General features: G+C 38.4%; 3 protein-coding genes across 4 annotated transcripts; 2 read left to right on the plus strand and 1 right to left on the minus strand.

Moving 5' to 3' along the window:
- Window positions 1-1,630: 1,630 nt before the first annotated feature.
- On the plus strand, window positions 1,631-8,726 carry LOC144635689 (lysosomal proton-coupled steroid conjugate and bile acid symporter SLC46A3-like). Its single transcript, XM_078494773.1, has 5 exons — window positions 1,631-2,500; window positions 3,132-3,383; window positions 5,085-5,168; window positions 6,127-6,283; window positions 7,782-8,726. Exons 1-5 carry the CDS (start codon window positions 1,702-1,704, stop codon window positions 7,933-7,935), a joined length of 1,446 nt encoding a protein of 481 aa, XP_078350899.1. The 5' UTR covers window positions 1,631-1,701; the 3' UTR covers window positions 7,936-8,726.
- Window positions 8,727-9,454: 728 nt separating this feature from the next.
- On the minus strand, window positions 9,455-13,429 carry LOC144635687 (arylsulfatase L-like). Its single transcript, XM_078494771.1, has 3 exons — window positions 11,560-13,429; window positions 10,577-10,882; window positions 9,455-9,943 (listed from the first exon to the last, which is right to left on the minus strand). The coding sequence occupies exons 1-3, from the start codon at window positions 12,674-12,676 to the stop codon at window positions 9,675-9,677; spliced, it is 1,692 nt and encodes a 563-aa protein (XP_078350897.1). The 5' UTR covers window positions 12,677-13,429; the 3' UTR covers window positions 9,455-9,674.
- LOC144635691 (calmodulin-alpha-like) lies at window positions 13,402-21,053 on the plus strand. 2 transcript variants are annotated; one of them, XM_078494774.1, is made up of 5 exons: window positions 13,402-13,555; window positions 13,734-13,770; window positions 18,308-18,451; window positions 19,307-19,549; window positions 20,148-21,053. In XM_078494774.1, the coding sequence occupies exons 1-5, from the start codon at window positions 13,526-13,528 to the stop codon at window positions 20,171-20,173; spliced, it is 480 nt and encodes a 159-aa protein (XP_078350900.1). In that variant the 5' UTR covers window positions 13,402-13,525; the 3' UTR covers window positions 20,174-21,053. The 2 variants fall into 2 exon arrangements, with proteins under 2 accessions (XP_078350900.1, XP_078350901.1); XM_078494775.1 differs by lacking the exons at window positions 13,402-13,555; window positions 13,734-13,770 and adding an exon at window positions 16,695-17,061.
- The last annotated feature ends 410 nt before the right edge of the window (window positions 21,054-21,463 follow it).

The raw sequence follows: 21,463 nt of genomic DNA on the forward strand, positions 1-21,463 counted from the left end.
AAGCGTTAGAAACTTCGCCCGTTCAACCAAAGTGGTGGCGCCGCTATGTCGATGATTCGAATGCGTGCATTAAGAGGGACGGTGTTGAAGCTTTTCACAGCCACTTAAACTCGATAAACGCCAACACTCAGTTTACAGTGGAGATGCCTACAACAACTATGGGCAAGAACAGCATAGCCTTCCTGGACACCAACAACACGGTTAATGAGGATGGTAGGATCGAGGTGGGTGTATACCGCAAGACCACACATACGAGCAAGTATTTAGACTTCCATTCACACAGCCCAGCGCAAAGCAAGAGAGCTATCGTTAAGACTCTAATGGACCGAGCTAAGTGCATTCCATCAACAACCGCGCAAAGACAACACGAGAAACAACGCGTTATTAATGATTTAAAAGCTAACGGTTATCCCGAGAGCTTCATCAAGTCAGCTGGCGAAACAAACAAAACAAACACGCAACCAAGAACCCAGGAGAATCCGAAGGCATACACGTCCATCCCGTATGTGAAAGGAGTGTCGGAGCGCGTTCGACGGATTTTGAACCGCGAAAACATCAAGACAGCGTTTAAACCAGTACGAACGTTAGGAAATATCTTCAAAAAGCCCAAGGACCGACCGAAAAAAGAGCGGTTGAAAGGAATTGTATACAAAGTGACTTGCAGGACATGCGCATTTGCATACGTTGGGGAAAGCAAAAGAAGCTGGAAATCGCGAGGAGCCGAGCACAAGCCCGGAACAAACGGAAATATCAACTCCGCGATTAAACAACATGCAGAAATCGGCCACGATATACATCCAAGTTACGCCGAAATTCTTGAAACAGGTGTAAGCAGCAAGAACAAAAGACTGTTTCTGGAGTCTTTACATTCTTTCCTCGACAAAAACACCATAAACGAAAGAGCGCCCTTCCCAAGGGTTTATGCATCGCTAGTTGCTCCCCAGGGGGGCAACGAACAATAACGTCAATGCAACTTATTAGAATTCTGCGAACCTTGCAAAATCCATCATTCTCTGAAGAAGACCGCAGAAGGCGATCGAAAATTTAGAGTATCCTTTTATATTTTTAGATCTGTTTAAACCATTTTTATATTTTAAAGATATATATTAAGGACGTCTAATAGCTAGTGAAGGATAAAAAGTCAGGGGGCTCGCGATTCTGGATTTAGAATTTTGATGACGTCACGTGAAAACCAAGAATTATTATTATTATTACTTCCCGTTCAGTGTTCATTTCAAGGTCAGGTCTGAAAACGGGTGTGAAAAATGACATTTTTGGTCTGAAATTGTGTCTGAATTTGGAGATGCGGGCGGCACACCCCCACCAAAAATTCCAAGGAGTACCCCCTCTCCCCCCCCCCCCCCCAGGCAAGGCGCCCAGCCGTCGCGGCTGACAAATACAGCATTTCCTCCGCGAAAATTAAAAAAATGCTTGAACTGAAAGACGTTTGAATTCTTCCATGATATGTTCGAACAACAATGCCCAGGATAAACCTTCTACTCATACTAACTTCATGCAAAAAAGTCGATATCTCGAAGAGATCTTTGATTTGCGTTTGACCGCTGTGAACCCTCTCACCCACTCCCCCACCCATTCGACTTTTCCCTTTCCTCAGTTTGAGCCCGCGAAAATGCCAGCGGTAGTGGATAATACCATAGGTAGCGTGATGTAAGTAGTTGCTTCTGTTCCCATGTCGTAAACATGGCGATCATCGACTTTCGGAAAATCACTGTTGAACCAGTGCTTTTCTTTTACATGTTATGCACTTTCATGTCATTTCCAATTGTGCAGCAGCTCGCATTTAAAAAGATTTGTTACGAGAAGTATGATGCCGAAACTTGTAAAAACCTCACCAAATCACAAGAAGATTTAGTGCATCAGAAGACGTCAAAATGGATTCTGCATCAATCTCTTGCTGTGATGTTGCCTTCGATCGCTGCTTCATTGATCTTGGGTTCCTGGTCAGATAGAGTCGGCCGTAAAACCGTGCTCATTCTACCTTCTGTTGGAAGCGTTCTGCTTTACATCAATTACATGCTGAACGTGGCATATTTTTCACTGCACGTGAATTTCATCCTAATCGGAGTGTGTATTTCGGGTTTCTTTGGTGGATTTGCCACTACTCTGCTTGGTGTTTTCTCTTACATTTCTGATATCACTGATAAATCTCAGCGTACTCTGCGAGTAGCCGTTCTGGAGTCCATGATATTTATGGGAGGTACCGTTGGTAACTTAGTCGGCGGAGTACTTGTGGAACACCATGGCTTTATGGCGGCGTTTGGTCTGTGTTTAGGCGCCAATGTTTTAGTAATACTGTACGTTAGTTTCATTCTCCCAGAGTCTTACTTTCCAGCAGCAGATCAGGAGGGAAACTGGGCTTTAGTTGCTGTGCACAATCACCTCAAGTCATCATTCCAAGTTTTAACCAAGCAACGACCTCAACACCAGAGGCTTAATTTGCTGGTGATCCTGTTTGGCATACTGTTTTTCATCCTAATAAGTGAGTAGCATTATTATTACCAATGGTATGTTGAGTGCAAGTGACCCATGCAGTGAGTTTTCTGTGTGGTAGGAAAGTCCTATCGGGGGTGACCTGGCAGCCAGGGTGCATTCCGTATACATGCCACGCGGAAGATATGCCAAATTTTTTTATAGGTCTAAGCCAAGGTCCTCTATTATTCTTACTTAAAATAAGTCATCTGTACGCCAGTTCAAAGGTGCCAACTACAACCGTACACCAGTTTGCCGTAGAATATTGAAATTCACGCCAAAGGTCTTCACCATAACCTATGTAGAATGCGGCCTGGCCTGGCAGGTTGTCCAAAAAGCAGGGTGGGAGAGGGCAGGAATTGGGTGAAAGTCTGGGGAGGGAGCTGGTGAGCCCACATTCCAACTAGTCACCTGTTTTACCCATGAGAGTTGGAGAAGAGGGAGGGGAGGCTGAGGGGTGCAATAGACCTTACCATGGTTTTGGAAGTCATATACCAAGGCAACATGGTCAGAAATTTCAGTGTTTGTTTGGGAATCCAATGGCAGATGATTATGCAAGGACCTGTATAATTTTATTCTAATGTATTCTTGTATATCAGTTCTTTGTTTATCACTTTAAAACTATCCCTTTATGTTTTCAGTTTTTGGTGGTTTCAATGATATTACAGCTCTATACAGCAAGCACAGCCCAAGGAACTTCAGTCCTTCATTGATCGGCTACTTCTTTGCTGAGGTTTTATTTCTCAAAGGTGTAGGTGTTGTTGTGGGCATACCGCTGATGACAAAGATTCTCAAATGGTCCGACATTACCATTGCTATTATTGGTGCTGTCATATCTATCGGCTTCTATGTTTTCCTTGGACTTGCATCAACAAAGTGGATGATGTTTGTTGGTGAGTATTTGTGGCTTTTATAGTGTATTTAAGTCTACCTTATCACTCTCTGAGTCAACCTTGAGAAATCTTGAAAACCTTGTAAGCAGCCAATCAAAGAAAAGGTTTTAGTAGCCCTCTCACATGGTAGTGCTAGAGGGTCCCCAATAGGTTATTCGGGATCCAGGATTTGGATTATTCGAAGGCCCAGATCCGGGATTTTTAGATGGAAAAGGAAGCGAGATTCGGGATTGAAATCATGAAGGGGACATGTGAATTGGCGATTTTACGAGACCGAATTCGGGAAATGTAACTAAAAAGAAACCAGATCACGAAAGTCTGTTGACAAAAAAATAATGTACTTGTATAAAAATCAAGTTGTTATCTTTATGCAAAAAGCAGCACAAAGCATTTGTTATAACTTACACAAGTCACCCATGTTTTCCACGTACCAGTTACATGGAAAGAAAAAAAACGCTTACTGTCGATGACCAAAGACTTGAAGATCAATGCTGGGAGAGAACATACACCCACTGAAAGGCCTTTATCATTGAGGCAAGGGATTAAGAAACAATAAATGGTCGGGATCGGGATAAGCCAATAAAAACCTTCTGGATTACGGGATTGAGGGAAAAATTTTTTGGCAGGATGGCAGGATCCAAAAACCCTATTGGGCCCTCCTGCTAGTCATTCTCATACATGAACATGTAATAATGTCATGGGGCTTGCTTCCACTCACAAGAATGTTGTAAACTTTGTGTCACTTTTGTTAACTTAGTTGTCACTGGCTCTGGGCATGTAACAGGGACAAAAGAAATATTTAGCTAGGGTTATTATTTAGCCTGTTTTTATTGCAAGCATAAATTTATCTGCATAAAAAAGTGATAGAGAAATGTATGAATGATTTTTGTCTTGGCAGAAGAAGTCCAACCTTTTCACAGCACACATCCACACATTTTCTCTACATATCCTATGAATTTGATAAAAAATAAATTCATTCTCATTCCCATACTCCAGCCCTCCCACTCATGTATGAAGTGTAATGGAGGTGACAAGAAAGCTAAAAATTTAATATCCCTGGGAAGACAGATGTTTGAACAATGAGGATGCAGAGAACAAAGAGAACTCTTAGTATTGGGAATCCCAAATGATGATAACTAACCAAAATCACCAGTCTGGGGAACAGGCAAACATCAAAAAATACAACACAGCAACAGGATAAGTCAGTTTTATTTGCAAACATTCCCAAATAATCCTTAAATATGCAACTAAGTACCACTGAACCCCTAAAAACATGGAACCCCTTTAAACAAGAGTCATGTTCACGTTCTCTTCTTGTGAACTTGGTCTGCTTCTTCTCAAAAAAACATGGAAGCCCTCAGATAGTAGTGGCAGATCCACACCTTCAGATAAGTGGGGGCCCAGATCATCCAGACCCTGGAATATGGGGGGGGGAGGGGGGTGCTCCTGAAAATAATTTTTCTTGGCCCTATGAGCCTCTATTTGGCCCAAAAATAAGGTGGGGGCCCGGGCTACCCGGCCCCTCCCCTATATCTGCCACTGGATAGTATCACAGGCACATAGGGTAGAGAATATTAAACTGCTTTCAGCTTTTAATAAAGGCTCAGGAGCACATTGCAGAAAGAAAATGGCATTGCACAAGAATAGCAAAAGGGCATATTAATTTCATGGAGTGATTGACTTTACTGTTTGCTTGTTTAGGTGCATTAATTGCAGTAGCTTCTGGGATCCCACCACCCTGTCTGAGATCAATTGTTTCAAAACAAGTGGAATCTTCTGAGCTAGGTAAAAACAGCTTGGTCACTTGTGTTATGCTGTAAATATGTTAATTAAGATGTTTAATACAACTTAGTTTGTTGACTTTCCAGCTTAGATAATGTCAAATTGGTATACCGGTAAATCTTCTTTTTCTTTGAATCCTAGTATTCAATAATTTATCACTTCTTCTTAAAAATAAAAATTTTACATCTTGTATGAGAGATGTTATGCCGGGGGTGAGAGTGAGGGGGGGGGGTATCCTATATCATACAGACAGGGATGTCTGTCGGAAATTTTGAATTAAACCCCTATCTGGGCGTCACTCACGCTTTTTCGACCCCTTTTTTGATCCCTGTCTCCTTCATATGGGAAGTCTCACCCCCCCCCCCCCTCCGGGATGTTATACAGTTGTAACTGCACCAAAGCACTAACCCATGGTCTATCAATCTAATGTGAATCAGAGGCGAGACCTTTGAAGAGTTCATTCATCCTCAATTCACATCAAGACTGATGATTTATCCAACAGGATATCCGTCTTGATGGATTATCCATCTCTAGAGTGAAAACAGCATTTGATGTAATTTTATCAATGCTATGGTTGACTGCTGTGAATGTCATTTCCTCAAGACACTAAGGTCCTGAATTTGCCTGTCAAAGTCCATAGCATAACTCTACTGCAAAACATGTTCTTGCCACCAAATGTTCCTTGATTAATTCTGCAGGGTTTGATTCCCACTCTGATCATGTTTTTTCATGACATGTTTACCCTTAAATGCCAGCGATAATCTCTCCTGGGGCAAACTAATGTCAGTCAGTCAACAAATTACTAAGCACATCATAATTACTTAGCACATCATAATTACTAAGCACATCATAATTACTAAGCACATCATAATTACTAAGCACATCATAATTACTAACCACATCATAACATTGCAACATATCCTTTTTGTGTTGCTTTGTTGTAACATTCTTTTCCCCACAGGTACGACATTTGCTCTTCTTGCATCCCTGGAAGTGCTGGAGACACTCATAGCTTCGATCATCTTTAACAATATTTACAGTGCAACAGTGGAATGGCTTCCAGGATTTTGTTACTTTTTGATGTCAGGGCTGGTTGTCATTCCCATTGTCCTGCTTGTGTAAGTACATTTTAATAACATGTGGATAAATAGTGAAAATCTTATCAAAGGTGCTCTGGCTAAAAAATTGTAAGTCTGCAGTCTTTGACAATTGCATGTGTCAAATGCATGTAGCCATTTTTTGAATAATTTTTTACATTCTTTTAATTTTTAAATTTGATATAGACTAGTAATAGTTCTCACTATAAAGCTGCCCCCGCCTTTTGTTTTACAGCAATAATCTAGGATTAGTGGAGTCTTTTTGTCGCCTTTAATTATTGATGCCGATGGACTGCACAATTAGACTTTTTTTTTACTGTGCCATGTACGTCACAACGTGTTTGGTCTGCGGGATTTTTTGTTGTGTAACACCGTTGCGTCCTAAAAATATTCACAAGTTTAGGTCGAATATATTACTTAAGCGCGCGGAAATAACACGTAGTGGAAATAGCACATAACACATTATCCGTGGTGTCAACACGCAAGCTTATTTTTGGGCTTATAACATTCAAAATTAACTTACAATAATTTCCAGGCCAAAAAGCCTAAAAATTCCACGAGTAACAAAATATGCACATTCAAAGATTTGAGAACACAATTTTTGAGCAATTTTTCAGCTCTCTCTTTGGATCAAATAATCTGACAGTTTGTTAGCGAAACGAATTACCTTGTATTACATGACAAAGTTCGTGCTTTTGTTTATTACACGTTGTAAGATGTATACAATACAGCAAACCCCCGAACGCAAACCTTAACACTCGAACCAGCTCTTAGAAACACGTAACCAAGAACAACGAAACCAATTGCTCTAGATCTTTTGACATATTTCTATGATATTACTAACAACTGCTTCAAATATCACTTAACACAACCAAAGAAAGCAGAGAAATCCTTGAACAAATCTGTGAACACACATAAGCCAAAACCAGAAAACGAACCATTTGAAGTTGAAGTAATCAAGGTGTGACAGATGCCTACACACGCGTCACTGTTTTTAATACCGTTCTAACCCACGTTTAGTGATAAAACGTCATCATTACCCAGAGATTCCTTGCGCCCTTGTTCAAAGAAAATTATCGAGATTTTTATTGGTATACCGACCTTATATTCTGACTGTAAGTACATACTCTATATATACGTGCAAGCTACAATGAATGCCTCCTCAGGTTTTCGCCTCTGGGTGAAAGCCCTGCGGGGGCAATTAACAATAGTTATTGGCAGTTAACAACCAATTATTGGTTCATGCTTTAGCATGCACCGTCTAGTTAATATAGTGCATGCGGAACGTTTGGAGAGCACCAAGAAGCATAATAGTTGTTTGAGGATATATCCAAGAGCAACTCTAGCTTGTGTGTGTATTTTGCCAGCTTCTTGGACCATACAAGGGGAATATCGGCCCTTTAGTCTTTTCTGTACTAAGCTTGTTGTGTTCCGTCTGTACTGTCAAGACCTCTGGCGGACATTCTCCTAGTATGGCTCTCATGCTTGGTTAATAAGATGTCATTTTATTCATACACAGTTGGCTGTATGTGTTAGAAAGACGCAGTAATCCCTATGTAGCAATGGACACAGTTATTCAACCCCCAGATATGGAGAGTTCTTCAAATAATGATGATGGACTTGCCAAGCCATTCTCAGGATCACAGTATGGAAGCGAAGCCTCGACAGCTTGAGACTGCTGCGCTAATGACAAAAGCTTTAAAAAATAGCTGATTCAGGAACTCAACGGAATAAATGATGGTGATAACTTCACTTCTTCTCAAAGTGGCAATTAAGATGGTTCAACTTTGCTTGACAGTGACAAGTCCCTGGTAGGATTGTTTAGTTGAAATAAAAACCTAGAGATTGCCTGTACAAGATGGAGTAGGATTTTGAAGCATGTCTTAAAACCCCTTAACAAAAATTGTCAAGCAGATGATATGAAACTTGTTTACAAGTTTTGTGTGTTGCAAGCAGAATGTGCTGCAAAAGCTGCATGCAACAAAGTTGTACCATCTAAATTGGCCCACAGCACTTGGAACAGCAAAATATGCTATGAACTATTAACCTTTATTTACTTAATTACTTAAGATGTGAACTGAGTAAACCATGAGTAATATCTGTTGTATTATTATTCACTGTATTGATTTAGTAACCAACTCGAGTCCAGGTTCAAGGTAATTTACTCACTGTAGCCTCATGCTAATGTGTACCCAGAGCTCACATGCTTCTTGACCAGCATTGAGGAATGAGATCATCATTGCTTTTCTGCTTGATGAAGGTAACTCTGGGTACGAGATTTGCCAAAACCAGTCTGTCCAATAACAGTGTTTAATACTTGATAATAATAAAATCATAAAATGCTTACATAACACAATTATACTCCAATAGTTTTTAAGAAAAATAAGGTTTGAGCAAGAAAACACTTTGTACATAGACTGTATGGAATAATAATAAAAATGGCTGCAATAACTTTCATTACAAATTGCTATAATCATAATTTTCATTTAGCCAAAATGATTTTAACAGCATTGTTACCTGAGCTTGACTCTGTAATATATGCTCTGCAGATATTGTTTAAGTACGTATAACACAAGCACAACACGGTTTTGTGGTTTGAACTTACCCCCACACCCTTCTATTCTGGAAATTCCAGTTACCACACAATGTCAATGAATTCTTTTTTTGTGTGTAGGTTTTTTTTTCATAAATTCTCTTGCTCTGATTCTTTTAATCAACTCAAACACTTGGATATAAAAAAGGAAAATGGGGAAATGTGAAAGCACCAATTGATTTATAGTGGACAGACAGTGTATAAAATTTCAGCCTTGCAGTTTGGCGGGGTGAAGGTGAAAGTTGAATTGCTGGGCTTGCCCATCAGCTGTGGTAGAATGATAACTCATCCCTAGTCTGCAAGCAGACCTTCTGTTCCCTTAGTTTGCTTTGCCATTTTTCCTTGTCCTTTATTTTGTAATTTCTTCTTCAACCAACTAAGGGGAAAGAGGGGGCCAAATCTACTGTAGAATCCCCATTTCTCAAAACAACAGGGGAAATAAAAATTGCTTCGAGAAACTGGAGGTTCAAGAAATCCAGGAGTAAAATTACCGAGAAGTACCACATAATGATATCCAAGGGAAACGAAAATTGGGAGCTTCAAGAAATCGGGATTATAGACTGTAATGGGTTTAAGACATCAATATTTTACAGCAGGGCTGATGAAAACATGGACACAGACAATTTATTAACAAATGTTATTTTCTTTTAAATAATAACTTACAAAATCAGTAAGAATTTTGGAAGCATTGAGCTGGTGTTAAAAAGCAGCCACTTTGCTTAGTGTTTTGCTGATTTCAGAAACCTCAGTCATTGACATATTGTCGGGTGCCACCTGGTTTTTATCCACCACATCTTAATTACTGGTACATGAAATCTGTTAATTAAACAAATCTGAAAAGTCCTTGGTCTCATCACAAACTTTGAAACAATGTGGAAAGTTTGCACAAGGAAACCAAAAAGGAACTATTCTACTATCCAGCTGTGAATGCCATTTATTCTTTCTTGTTTTCATGTGTTCAACTAAGGCTTCTGAAAAGTTTGCCAAAAGCTCACTGTGTTCAACATTTGGTAAAGGTGAAGTCTCTCCCGGGTCTGCCTCAACATTGAATAACAATGGGGGTTCAAAGTAATGCAGTCCTCTGTCATCTGAACAGGGAAGAAGAATACAAGCATTGGAAAATCACCTTATCAAATGTTGTATAATGTTTGATGCCTAAAGCCAGTACCATAGGCCTGCAATACGTGCAAAGGGTTACAGCTTCACAGCCTTCTGCACGCAATATGTGCTTATATAAAAAATGCTATTTTATTTATAACAGGTCAAACAACATGGTTTGGTCAAATTTTTAAGACAGGCTGTTGTAAGAGACTAGTTAAAGGAATTGTATGAACAAAACATTAAGTCTGGATTTGAGCCTAGTGGCTCATCACGCTGGAGCTTATCCTAGAGTATTCCTACTCCCCCTGGATGGGATGCTAGTCCATCTCAGAGTTACCCCCCACATTTAAATTGGGGGTACCCATTTATACACCAGGGTGAAAAGAGGTGCCGTGAGAGTTAAGTGCCTTGCCAAAGAACACAAAACAAAGCCCTGGCCAGGGCTTAAAGGAATCCAGAGTCAGGCACTAACCATAAGGCCACCGCACCTCCCACTAGAGCAAAATATGTCAGGAAGAAAACCTAGAAGTTGTAGTTATAACCTAAGTAATTGATCAGGTAGTTGACACATGACCTCTAGTACTAGTCAATGCCTTATTGCAGAAAGACTCGATAGTTACCTTTCATCTCAGTGTATACAACTTTGTAAGGGCCAGATGATACTGCTGCAGGCTTAGTAACCTCTACATAATGGAAGATATGTTTGTGTTGGGACTCCTGTGTTGTGTTGAACAGGACAGGTAACAAACTTTTGCCATCTGAGAATAATACATCAGCACTGTGATTCAGTAATTCTAAAACAGTTGGCATCACGTCCATCACTGTCACAGGAGCTCTGATTATCTGTTTTTCTGTTAATTCTCCTTTCCATCTCATCACTGCTGGCACACGAATGGTTCGTTCCCAAATACCATTCTTGCTGCTACCTGAATAAGCATAATGTACAGACAAAGTTGGTTGCCAGGGATATGTACTCCTTTACAAAGTTTGTAAACAAAATTACTGTCTTGGTTAATGTTTATTGTCTTTTTTGCAGTCTAGGTAGCTTATTAAGCCAGTGCTCAGCCCCCGTTTCATTCATTAGCATGAAGTGACTAGGAGTGTCCCTTCTCCCCTGAATGCAAGCCCGTTGCAGGTACCCCCCCCCCCTCCCCCCAACGTTTTTGTTAAGTTGTTGGTACCATTGGTATCTTTTGGGTGGAGAGAGGAACTAAGGGGAAGTGCTTTGGCAAAACACATAAACACAGGACGGATTGCTTGAGCCGAGACCTCTTAATCTGGAGACTAACACACCAACATATTAAGTCACTTATGTCTCACTTGGGAGACAAAACAGTGGCAGATCTAGGGGAGGGGCCTGAGCCCCCACCTATTTTTGGCCAGATAGAGGCCCAAATGGCCGAAAATGATTTCAAGAGTGTGCCCTCTCCTTATTCCAGGGCCTGGATGATCTGGATCTGCTATTGCAATAAAAACAGACTGTCATCTTGTTTTTTGGAGAAAATTTATCTGTCGAGAATCTGTTCATTAATGAAAATAGCTTATGATGATGCTACGTTAATAAGAATAATGTAATATGAGAATATAGAGGTCTGACTCTTACCTCCTAAATGCATGGAATCTCTTTCTTCATTCCCATCCACACTACAGCTATCACAATATTCGTCAACATGTCCAGTGGCTGACGTAAACAGAACTAAGGTGTTGTTGTCTACATCGTGTTCCCTCAGTGTTCTCATTATCCTCCCAATGCTCCAGTCCACCTCTTTCAAAGCATCAGAGTATGGATTTTTGGTTAAATTCGAAAAAAACTGTGATGCAAATACTGGGTGATTTAGGTTCATGAAACTGACAAATAAAAAGAACGGTTTACTTGAAATTGAGGATGTCTCCAAAAATTGTACAGCATTCCTTGTAAGCCGTAAGGTCATATTTTCTATAGTGTAAGGCTGTTCTATGATGCTACTGTTCCTGTACAGAACACAGCTTCTTACTTGAATAAAATCCATGGTGAAGTGGATGACATCATGCAGTATACTGCTGTACAAGATGAAAGCTATAATAATTGTGAAAACAGTGATGATCTTACCAAGTCCATTATACCAACCGATAAAAGCTACACATGGAAGAATGTACAGCAACGGACTGAAAAATGCACACACTGATTGCCAAGTGTATTGTGAATCTGATGTTGTCTTGTAGCTTTCCATGCACTGATCTTTGTGCGCAGATGGGACCCCATACCATGAGTCAAACCCGTGACTGAGGGGCAAATATTCTCCATTTCTGCCGAACCCTAAACCCCATAAACCGACAAAACTTGTAGCATAACCTTTCGCCTTTAAAACCTCCGCCAAAGTTATTTCGCTGTGCTGTAAGCCTCCAGATGATGCAATAGACGGGATTTCCGTAAAAGAAAGAAACTTACTTTTGATCATTCCAGTACGAGGAGGCAATAATCCCGTTAATAAAGAGGCGAGGGATGAAATCCTCGAAGATTGAGAATACCAGCGAGAAAATACGACTCCTTCTTCCACTAATCGATCGATGTTTGGAGTTAATGTTCGCTGAGTATTATTGTTGTAAATACCTAAATCTCCAATAGAGAGATTGTCAGTCAAAAAGATGATTATATTAGGACTTCCTCGAAGTGACATGTTGAGGGAAGAACAACTAAAAAACAGATTGAAGAGGAAAGTGATTGCAAGGATGACCGCCATATTGAATTTTGACGTTATCCGCTGTATCCAGTGCTATATCACCGCTGGCTCATAGGCCCCAGGTCTCCGGTCTCCCCACGGCCCCCAGTCAAACAACATGCACTGAATGAACAATAACAATAGGGCTGGAGTAACAATTAATATTTCCTGTATAATATTAAAATAAACTTCCTTTGATCCTTAAGATGTTAATAGAAGAGCATAAATTAAGCAAAAAGTATTATTGAAAACGAAAATAGAAAATATAGACGACAAACTGATCCTAAGAAAAATAAAACGTCGCAACAAGTTAGTCATGGAGCTAACTTCGTTGTGCACGGTTCAACGGCTGAAAATAAATTTGTTTTATTTTAATAAAATAAATAAATAAAAGCTACCCATTGGTTAATTTGTTGCACTTGTTAAACTCATTCTATATCATAAAGTTTCTGTCGCCTTGGGTAATAAAGATTTTTCTTTCAAATGTATATTGAACGGACAAACACAGCGCTAAATATGTGACGGCTCATTCTTGTTCTAATATCACTATATTGCGCAGTCACAAAGAACACATTACGTCGGAAAATTATAAACATCAAAATCGATTTTTTTTAAATTTTTGCATGTTTTTCTTCTTAATTTTTCCTTTTTGTCGTTTGTCTGAGTTGATACGCACATGGTGATAAATGAGTGACGCGCGAGTCTCACTTGATATCTTGAAACAAATGGCAACTATAAATAATTTATCTGTTGAGACAGCAGTCAGTTCTAGACCCCCGTCAACTGACCGAGAACGTGCGCTGGTAAAAATACTAAAGTAAACAATATTTCCTCAGAATGGTTTGTTTCTTGATTTAAACTCCGAGCCCGATGAATGGAATGCCGAATAAAGCGACAGAGGTAACTCTCACTTCACTGCTCATTCATGCGGCTAATTTTTAGTGAAGAACTCATTTGTTTTACAACGCGTATAAACCACAGAATGAGTTGATAGCTATGGTGGTTTATAATAATTTATCTGTGTTTTGGAGATCCCGCTTGTGTTTAAGTTTTGTTTTGTTTAACTCTCTGTACATAGAAACAAGACAAAAGACTCTCCGAGGAGCAAGTCGCTGGTAAGTCAGCTTTCAAGTAGCTGAAGCGTTTGTTGTTGATTCGTAGAAATTTGGTCACCAGCAAAAATTATGCTTAGCATATTAATCGACAACGTTGTCACGAACGATTCCGTGGTTCTTTTATTTATGCGGCGAGAAACCGATCGGTATCGCAAATAAAAGCCAAGTGCACAGTAAGTTTGTGGTAATAATAGAGTATTTTTGTGTGTGAAGAGATTCTTAGTGCGGGACGAACGCTTTACGCACCTTATGGAATAAACGTTTTTTATTTGCCTTCAAAAAACTCGAAGCAGAAGCTTAAATGTTCTGCAATATTGAAAAAATGAAAGATATCCACTCATTTCCGATCGATACACACAGCAACAATAATTAAGAGTTAAATTAAACTTGGCGGCTTTCTTTAATTTGGGATGCGCTTTAATATAAAACAAGGTATTTGACTGAGAAATGTTCAAACTGTTTAGTACATGGAGACTGAATTGTATGCAAAACATCTTAGATTGGGAGTGATGTTTATGGAAACAATGACACACGACCGCACCTGCCGACAGCTTTTACGTATTGAAGTGTACGAACAGAAGATCTGCGCACATTTAATTATTCAGTACACCAGCTTCGCAAACGCAAATAAAAAACATCGATTCGTGGTCCGTACAGACGATACAACAATTTAAAAGCTAAATTTTAAAGTTAAGCAGTGGCAACAATATCTATGTTTTAAAATTTAGAATTAAAATTCAACTTAGGGTGGTAAATTTTATTATGACGTAAACAAAGTTATCTGACTGGTGTGATGGTTAAAGTAAATTATGACTTGTATGTTTTCCTCATTTCCCGGCTCTGCATAATCTTCCAGGCGGTAGATTCTTTTCTCGTGCAGAGCAAATATTGAGTGTTGATCATTTCTATATATAGGTTGATAATATTGTTAAACAAATGTCTGACTTTTAATTTGGTCCCTGAAAGGTTGGAAACTCAGTTTCTCAAAAAAGAGTCCTGAACACGAAGCGTTTTTGTTTCAAGGAGATAAATAAACGCTACGATCGTAGAACATTTTTACAAAGTTTCAACCTGTAACATAGTCGGTTTAACTTTTGCATTTGCACTGCGAGACTTCAGTTTCGTGCGGAAAACTATTATTAAAGTATACAATTAAAAGTGGAATGACTTAAATTCGGGCAAATAAAAATGAAACAATTTAATTTCGTTGGTTTCACCACACGCGCGAACGTTTCTCGTACTGAGGCCTCGTCGTATGAATATTTTGTTGAGGTTGTTAGTGTTATTAAAGTGGTTTGTTCCCTTGGTTACGGCACGGTCGTGTAACAAAAGAGTGAATTCTAACCTCAATAAAGTTATTTTTACCTGTTTTTATGCAAGTATTGTTGCAGTATCTTTTTGTTCCCATGCATTTTTTTTCATTAAAATAAAGAAATGACTTCTGCAGATATTTAGACATTTTATTCCCGCATTATTATTTTATCATTACTTTCTTAATCTAGGGCGTGTCAAAATACTTTTTCAAGATAGAAGAAAGAAATATGACAAGATGGACGAGAATTTCGACTGTCGTCAACTGTGGGCGGCGAAAGAAGACGAAAAGTACGCGAAAGGGAATACATTGTCTGTCAAAAGAAATTTATTGTACCCGTAAGTTAGGTTCCAATTCGTTGTTACGTAAAACGAAGAGTGGGTTGACCGAGATTTGAGCTGGTCTCGTTCGCTATTATCTTTAGCTTTGCCCCGTTGCCGAATGTGTGAACATGAACATGTTTTGTTGCCTTGAATGATCGTTCTAAACAATTTGGCTAACTGCTGCACTGATTCATTCAAATGTTATGGTCTTTAACACAATTGGACTTAATTACTTTCTTGGATTCCAGTGTCGAAGTTATGGAAGTGTTTATGTCTTGCATCATAGCGTTACAGAAGAAGTGCTTGGGTACTCAGGGTTTTTAGGCTAACAATGTTTGTTGGCGTTAAGACATTTTGAGTAAATGACAGAGTGAGTGAAAAAAAGTAGACGGTAAAAAACCGTCGAACCTGTACGAAAAATACTGAATGCAGAAAAATAAAATCAAGGAATTCTTGCGGTTACTATCGATCATTCAGTGTTCTTAGCGGGCGGAGCTCCCCCAGTAGCTTCATTCATGTTTATTAGCCTATAGCTTTACTGGAAAGAGAAAACCGTTGTCAAATCTGCCCAATTCTGTTAATGAGTGTTTAAGATTCTTCAACGTTCCCTGCCTTTTGTGGGACACAAGGGTGGCGGGTGTGAGGCTTGTGGAGATTCAATCATTTAAACAAACAATGTTTCAGATTTAAAGCACGACTAGAAAGTTTAATCTTTAAAAGCCTGAAAAGCAAAGCCATCACCTCGTCCACGGAATTGTGGGCGCAGAATAAGAAGACGACAGATATATAAGGCTACGTGATCTTACATTGCAAGCTGCAGCATGATCCTTTAAATAATTACTGATACTGCCACACATTGAGTACAAAACGTTAGTTATAACCTGTTACTAAGCGAGCGGTTTAAACAACCTGAACGCACGCCAAGGTCGCATGTTGTATTCATGTTTTGTACTTTAGTTCCAAATAAAACCTCGGATATTTCAGGTTTTCTTTTTACTATTCCGTGACAAAATCCGTTTAAAAGACCAAGTCGAAGCTCTACCTGACCATCAGTCAATAATTACATTATTTTAAAAGCAAAATATAAAGAAAATTACATTCAGTCTTGTGAGCCGTCAAGGATTTCAACCAGTATGGAGCGTGCGCACAGCTGAGTCAATCAATCTTCTTTGATTAATTCGCACTCTTGTTATTATAAAAATGTTTATGTTTTGTGTACGGTAGCATCATACAGCGACTGGTTAATACCTTTGCTCAAAGACATTTCTAGACATATCATGAACACACTGTGTTTGCTTGGAGTCTTTTCACAGGAGTAATTATTTTACACCACACATTGAGTAGAGCCTTAGTTTTCAACCGACACAAACCAAGTTATGGTAATTGAAAACAATCAAACGTAATTGTTTATGCTGGGTCTATAGCACCATAACGTAAGACGCTATTGAATTCTTATGAAATTTGTAAATATTTGATTGCATGGGACACTTTTCATTGATAATTTTGAATTTTGATTCCGGGCATTTTATAAAAGGCGACCATGCATTAGCATCGTGTATCAGTAGCTGATTCGTTTCACCTGAACCCGCACAATGAGTAACACTTCCAGTAAAGATCCACTGAATTTCGACGGAATATACCCTCGTCAAATTGCCGGTAAGGTTTACAAACTTGGCACTATCAAGGATTTCTATTCAGATTATAATTTAATCGATGACTCAGATTTTCTTTTGCTGCATGGAAAACAAACTAAGATAAATTTGAAGAGATAGAATTGTTCTACGTTGCCCACAAAATCTTTCTCGCTGAACGCTTGTCTGCAAAGGAGAACCTATCCCTTTAAATGAAACAAGGAAACTACAGAGAAATTGTGTTTGTAGATACGACTGATACAGTAAAGCCATTTCGAACAAAAAGGAACTAAGTTCATTTTGAAAACTACAGCCAACTTTTACACTACGATTAGAGTAGAGTCGACTTTTTTCTAGTAACCACGTATTTAGCTACCAATTTTTTCTTTATTTCAAAGCGTTCAACATTTTTGACGCTACAACGTTTGGGAAACATAATACCTGTTTTATAGCTTGCAATGTTCAATGATTTCAACCACTAAAAACTCCCGCATAGTTTACTAATTTTATTTATCGAGACTATCAGATATTTGAGGAGCGGAATGTATTACACAACCATTTTAACCACGCCCATCGCAATCCTGGAATCTGGTACAACTTGCGAAGTAGTTCTGCAGTCATAGTGTGACAGCAATGGAGATAAACGCTTGAGGAGTAGCTAATAAAACTATATTGAAATTATGTGTTCATTAGCAACTTTTAATTTCCGTGGAAACAAATGTTCTAGAACTAAGTTTAAGTTAATTTACGAAAGAAAAACGCAAGAAATAATTGCTTAAGATATTTATTAAAATGACAGAAATGATCAAAAATACAGATGCAAAGTTGTATAAAAAGACGGCAATATTCAAAGTACTGTTGGCTTTTACACAAAAATGACTGAAATACAAAAAATTATTTTGTAACAATAGCGTTTGTTATTTGTTCTTGACTAGACTTTCTAGAAGACCTTTCCTACTTTGTCGAGGAATTTTTCTCTTGATGTTAATAGCTCGACGAGGACGCGATGTTTGACTTTGCAAGCCTAGAAATCGCCTTGTTCGGAAAGTATTTTATCATCATCATCATCATCATCATCATCATCATCGTCGTCGTCGTCGTCGTCGTCGTCGCGGTCGTCGTCATCGTCATCGTTATTGTTATTATTATTATTATTATTATTATTATTATTAGTTTTTTCCCCCTTATTATTATTTAATTATTATGATCATCATTATTACTTAATATTATTATTAAGCAAAAACTATTATTTTCTTTTCCATGCTGTTTAGAGCTCCGAGAGGCGTTCACGTTGTTCGACAAAGATGGCGGTGGATCCATCTCGTCATCTGAACTTGCCGCTGTGATGAGATCTTTGGGCCAAAATCCAACAGAAGATGAACTCAAGGAAATGATAGCTGATGTCGATGAAGATGGTGTGTTTGATTTAGCTTGCTTCTTTATTTATAAGTTGGTTTTTAAAGCATCAAGTGAATTTCCAAAGAATTTCTAATTCCTATGATTAACAAGCAGTGAGAAATATCATTGTGAAATTCTGTTCACCAAGCCAGGAAAGTATTACTGAACATCATAACGATATGAGAAAATTCATTGCATTTACTTTCAATACACGATTACATACAAACATAGCGACTACAAAAACTAGTTTCGTCAGAAGACCTCGTTAGTTGGTAACCATATGCTGTTAGGAATTTAAAATTTCAGACGACTTCATATAACATTGCCCAACGAATAACCCTCGTTTCTGGGCAACAATAACGCTATTATTTTTGTATTTTGATTTATATAGCGTAAGTTGCCTAGATACTAAGGTTATTTTTGTGCAATTTATACGAAGTCGTCTGAAATAAAACTTAACAGCATATGGCTACCAACTACGAGTCTCTACGAACTATTTTTGTAGTCGCGAAATTAAGTGTGTTGAAAGTAAATGCAAATGAGATTTTTCCCACATCATTAGAAATATCATTTGCTTGGCAGAAACTAGGTGTTGTCAGTTGACGGCGACGGAATTCGATCCGACCGATGAAGGCTACCATTTCAAGATTCGGGAAGTTCTTCAGGTTATTCCGACCGATAGAAGAGGTTTCTTTTGGTCGGAATCTGACTGAACCGTCGGGTTTTTGGCAGAGATGCTACTGCGTAATATGACGTCATTTTCAGTACGACCATTTCTGATTGGACATCGAGTATCGGAAGTATCTTCGTAAGAAGATAAAATCTTTCACTACAATTCTTTCTTGTTTACTGTCAATGTTTTTTTTTGACAGGAAATGGCGAGATAGATTTCGAAGAGTTTCTTCAGATGATGTCCAAGAAAATAACTTCAAACGATACAGAGGAAGAAATAAAGGACGCGTTCAGGATTTTTGACAAAGATGGAAACGGGTTGATTAGTGCGCATGAATTAAGACAAATTATGATGAACCTTGGCGAGAAACTCACAGATGAGGAACTGGACGAGATGATGAGAGAGGCCGACCTTAATGGAGATGGACAAATTGATTATGAAGGTATTACATAGAACTTTAGTCGTACTTTGTTAGAAAGGAATGCACTGTCAGGGGCTGATTTAGGAGGGCGGCAAAGGGACCGCCCCCTTTTTCTTGTATTTTTAAGGAACGCTTTTTCGTTCATCAATCAATCAATCAATTTCATTAATGTCATGGCGCAGGAAGTGAACTCTCGGTTGCCCTCTCCCACACTTTCTTCGGCCCCCTCTTTTATCCGAGCCAGAGGCTCATGTTAAAAGCGCATGACAATAATTAAAATACATTATAAAAAACAATGGTAACTAGTATAAGTAAAAAATAATAAAAAATCCAACCGTCTTTCGAGTATTTTGATTTAAGTAGTTGCTGCTTTGTATTGTGCAATCAGCATCCGTGTGCAAGCAGCATCTCCACGAAGTGTTTTACCTTTTATTGGGACGGGATTGAATGGGCCCGGGAAACAAAGTTTTTTTAACTGAGCGAAGAAAACGCGTACAGATTAAACTTAAACTGAGTTGCAAACTTTACAAATACATACCCACGTTATTCAGAACAGTACAGAACAGCTCCTTTTAATTAAATGTGCTCACTTCTTATTTCTGTTCTTCTTTCCACATAGAATTCCGATTTCTAATGACGAAGTAAAGCAACTTTTGAGATTTAAAAATGAAACCTTGCTTAAAGGTTAAACCTTTTCGAAGCTTGTCGGCAGTTATTGCACTTGCCCTCAGCCCTACAGTGTGCACCGCCTCCTAATGTGAAGGTACAAATACTGGCACAGTATTCACCAGCCGTTTGATAAGAGGGTGTGGCAGATACTTACACCGGGCTGACATATTGTCTTGAAGCAAGCAAAGTTAATAATTAATTGACAGTTATGATCTATCCTGCATGGTCACCGTGTGTTACATGTACAGTAGGTGAAATATCTTAAGGTGTGTTTTCACTTCAAAATGAAGTATATCAGTGTTGTGTATTTTTGCTTGGTGAGTTTTATCTGCACGAGGTTTTATGTTTGCCAAAGGTATTAGTTTCAATGAAAATAGAATCATTTTTATTTGTATGTAAATGATTAATTGTGAACCATTTTGTATGCTGGATAAATTCGTGGGTTTTAACATTAGTAGTATAATTAATTGAAACGTTATTAGTAATTCATATATTTTACCTAAGCATCATTTTGACTGAAGGCCATTCAAGGCCAGTTATTTCAGTCAGCTTTAAATACTAAATTTTTCGTCAGTTATCTTATTTGATATTTTTGTCAAGAAATCTTTCTTCCAAAAACTGATTGACGCCTTTTAGTAAATTTATACTTACTAAACATTCTTTGTATGTATTGTTTTTAATAGTTTACGTGTATTCAGCCAAATATTTTTTAGCGCCATATGTTTCAATTTACCTGACATTTGCATCAGGAAAATCAAACCCAGTATTTAAATACAGCGTACATAGCTACTTTAAAAATTAAAAATAAACCTTGCTAGGCCAACGCGACGAGACCTAATGGTAGTATCAGACGAAAAGAAATTTTACAGTAGATGTGTCGTATTGAAAAAAACGATGAGGTTATATTTCGAACCTCAGTAGATCTTTAGTTTTAACTAGTTTTTTCGACTTTTGCAAAGTTTGGGGTTATGGAAACTTGGCAAAAAGTTTGCCTGAATGTAGCATGTTTAAAATAAAAAAAAGTAAACGTCAGAAAACAAGTTCTACACGTTGTTCATCTCATCAGTATTTAAAACGTGCATCGCTTCTCAGTATTATTCTCGATTATTCTACTTATTCCTTGTCTTGTCGCGTAGGCTTAACGCTTTTATCAGACATCTTAACTAAGAGCAAATCACTTTTCTTGTTGAAAACAGAATTAATCATTTCAAACTGAATAACCTTTTTCTTAGAAATCGATCATCACGCGTACGCGCATCTTTTTGT

Source organism: Oculina patagonica, chromosome 13, assembly GCF_052425735.1.
Source record: "Oculina patagonica isolate OP01 chromosome 13, crgOcupat, whole genome shotgun sequence".
Classification (NCBI taxonomy): Eukaryota; Metazoa; Cnidaria; class Anthozoa; order Scleractinia; family Oculinidae; genus Oculina; species Oculina patagonica.

Coding starts and splice junctions, on each gene's coding strand:
- LOC144635691 (XM_078494774.1), top strand. CDS start 13,526: ATGAATGGAATGCCGAATAAAGCGACAGAG. Junction 13,556..13,733: donor TGCCGAATAAAGCGACAGAG/GTAACTCTCACT, acceptor CTCTGTACATAG/AAACAAGACAAAAGACTCTC. Junction 18,452..19,306: donor AGCTGATGTCGATGAAGATG/GTGTGTTTGATT, acceptor TTTTTTTGACAG/GAAATGGCGAGATAGATTTC.
- LOC144635689 (XM_078494773.1), top strand. CDS start 1,702: ATGGCGATCATCGACTTTCGGAAAATCACTGTTGAACCAGTGCTTTTC. Junction 3,384..5,084: donor AAAGTGGATGATGTTTGTTG/GTGAGTATTTGT, acceptor TTGCTTGTTTAG/GTGCATTAATTGCAGTAGCT. Junction 6,284..7,781: donor ATTCCCATTGTCCTGCTTGT/GTAAGTACATTT, acceptor ATTCATACACAG/TTGGCTGTATGTGTTAGAAA.
- LOC144635687 (XM_078494771.1), bottom strand. CDS start 12,676: ATGGCGGTCATCCTTGCAATCACTTTCCTCTTCAATCTGTTTTTTAGT. Junction 10,883..11,559: donor AGATTCCATGCATTTAGGAG/GTAAGAGTCAGA, acceptor ATGCTTATTCAG/GTAGCAGCAAGAATGGTATT. Junction 9,944..10,576: donor TGTATACACTGAGATGAAAG/GTAACTATCGAG, acceptor TTCCCTGTTCAG/ATGACAGAGGACTGCATTAC.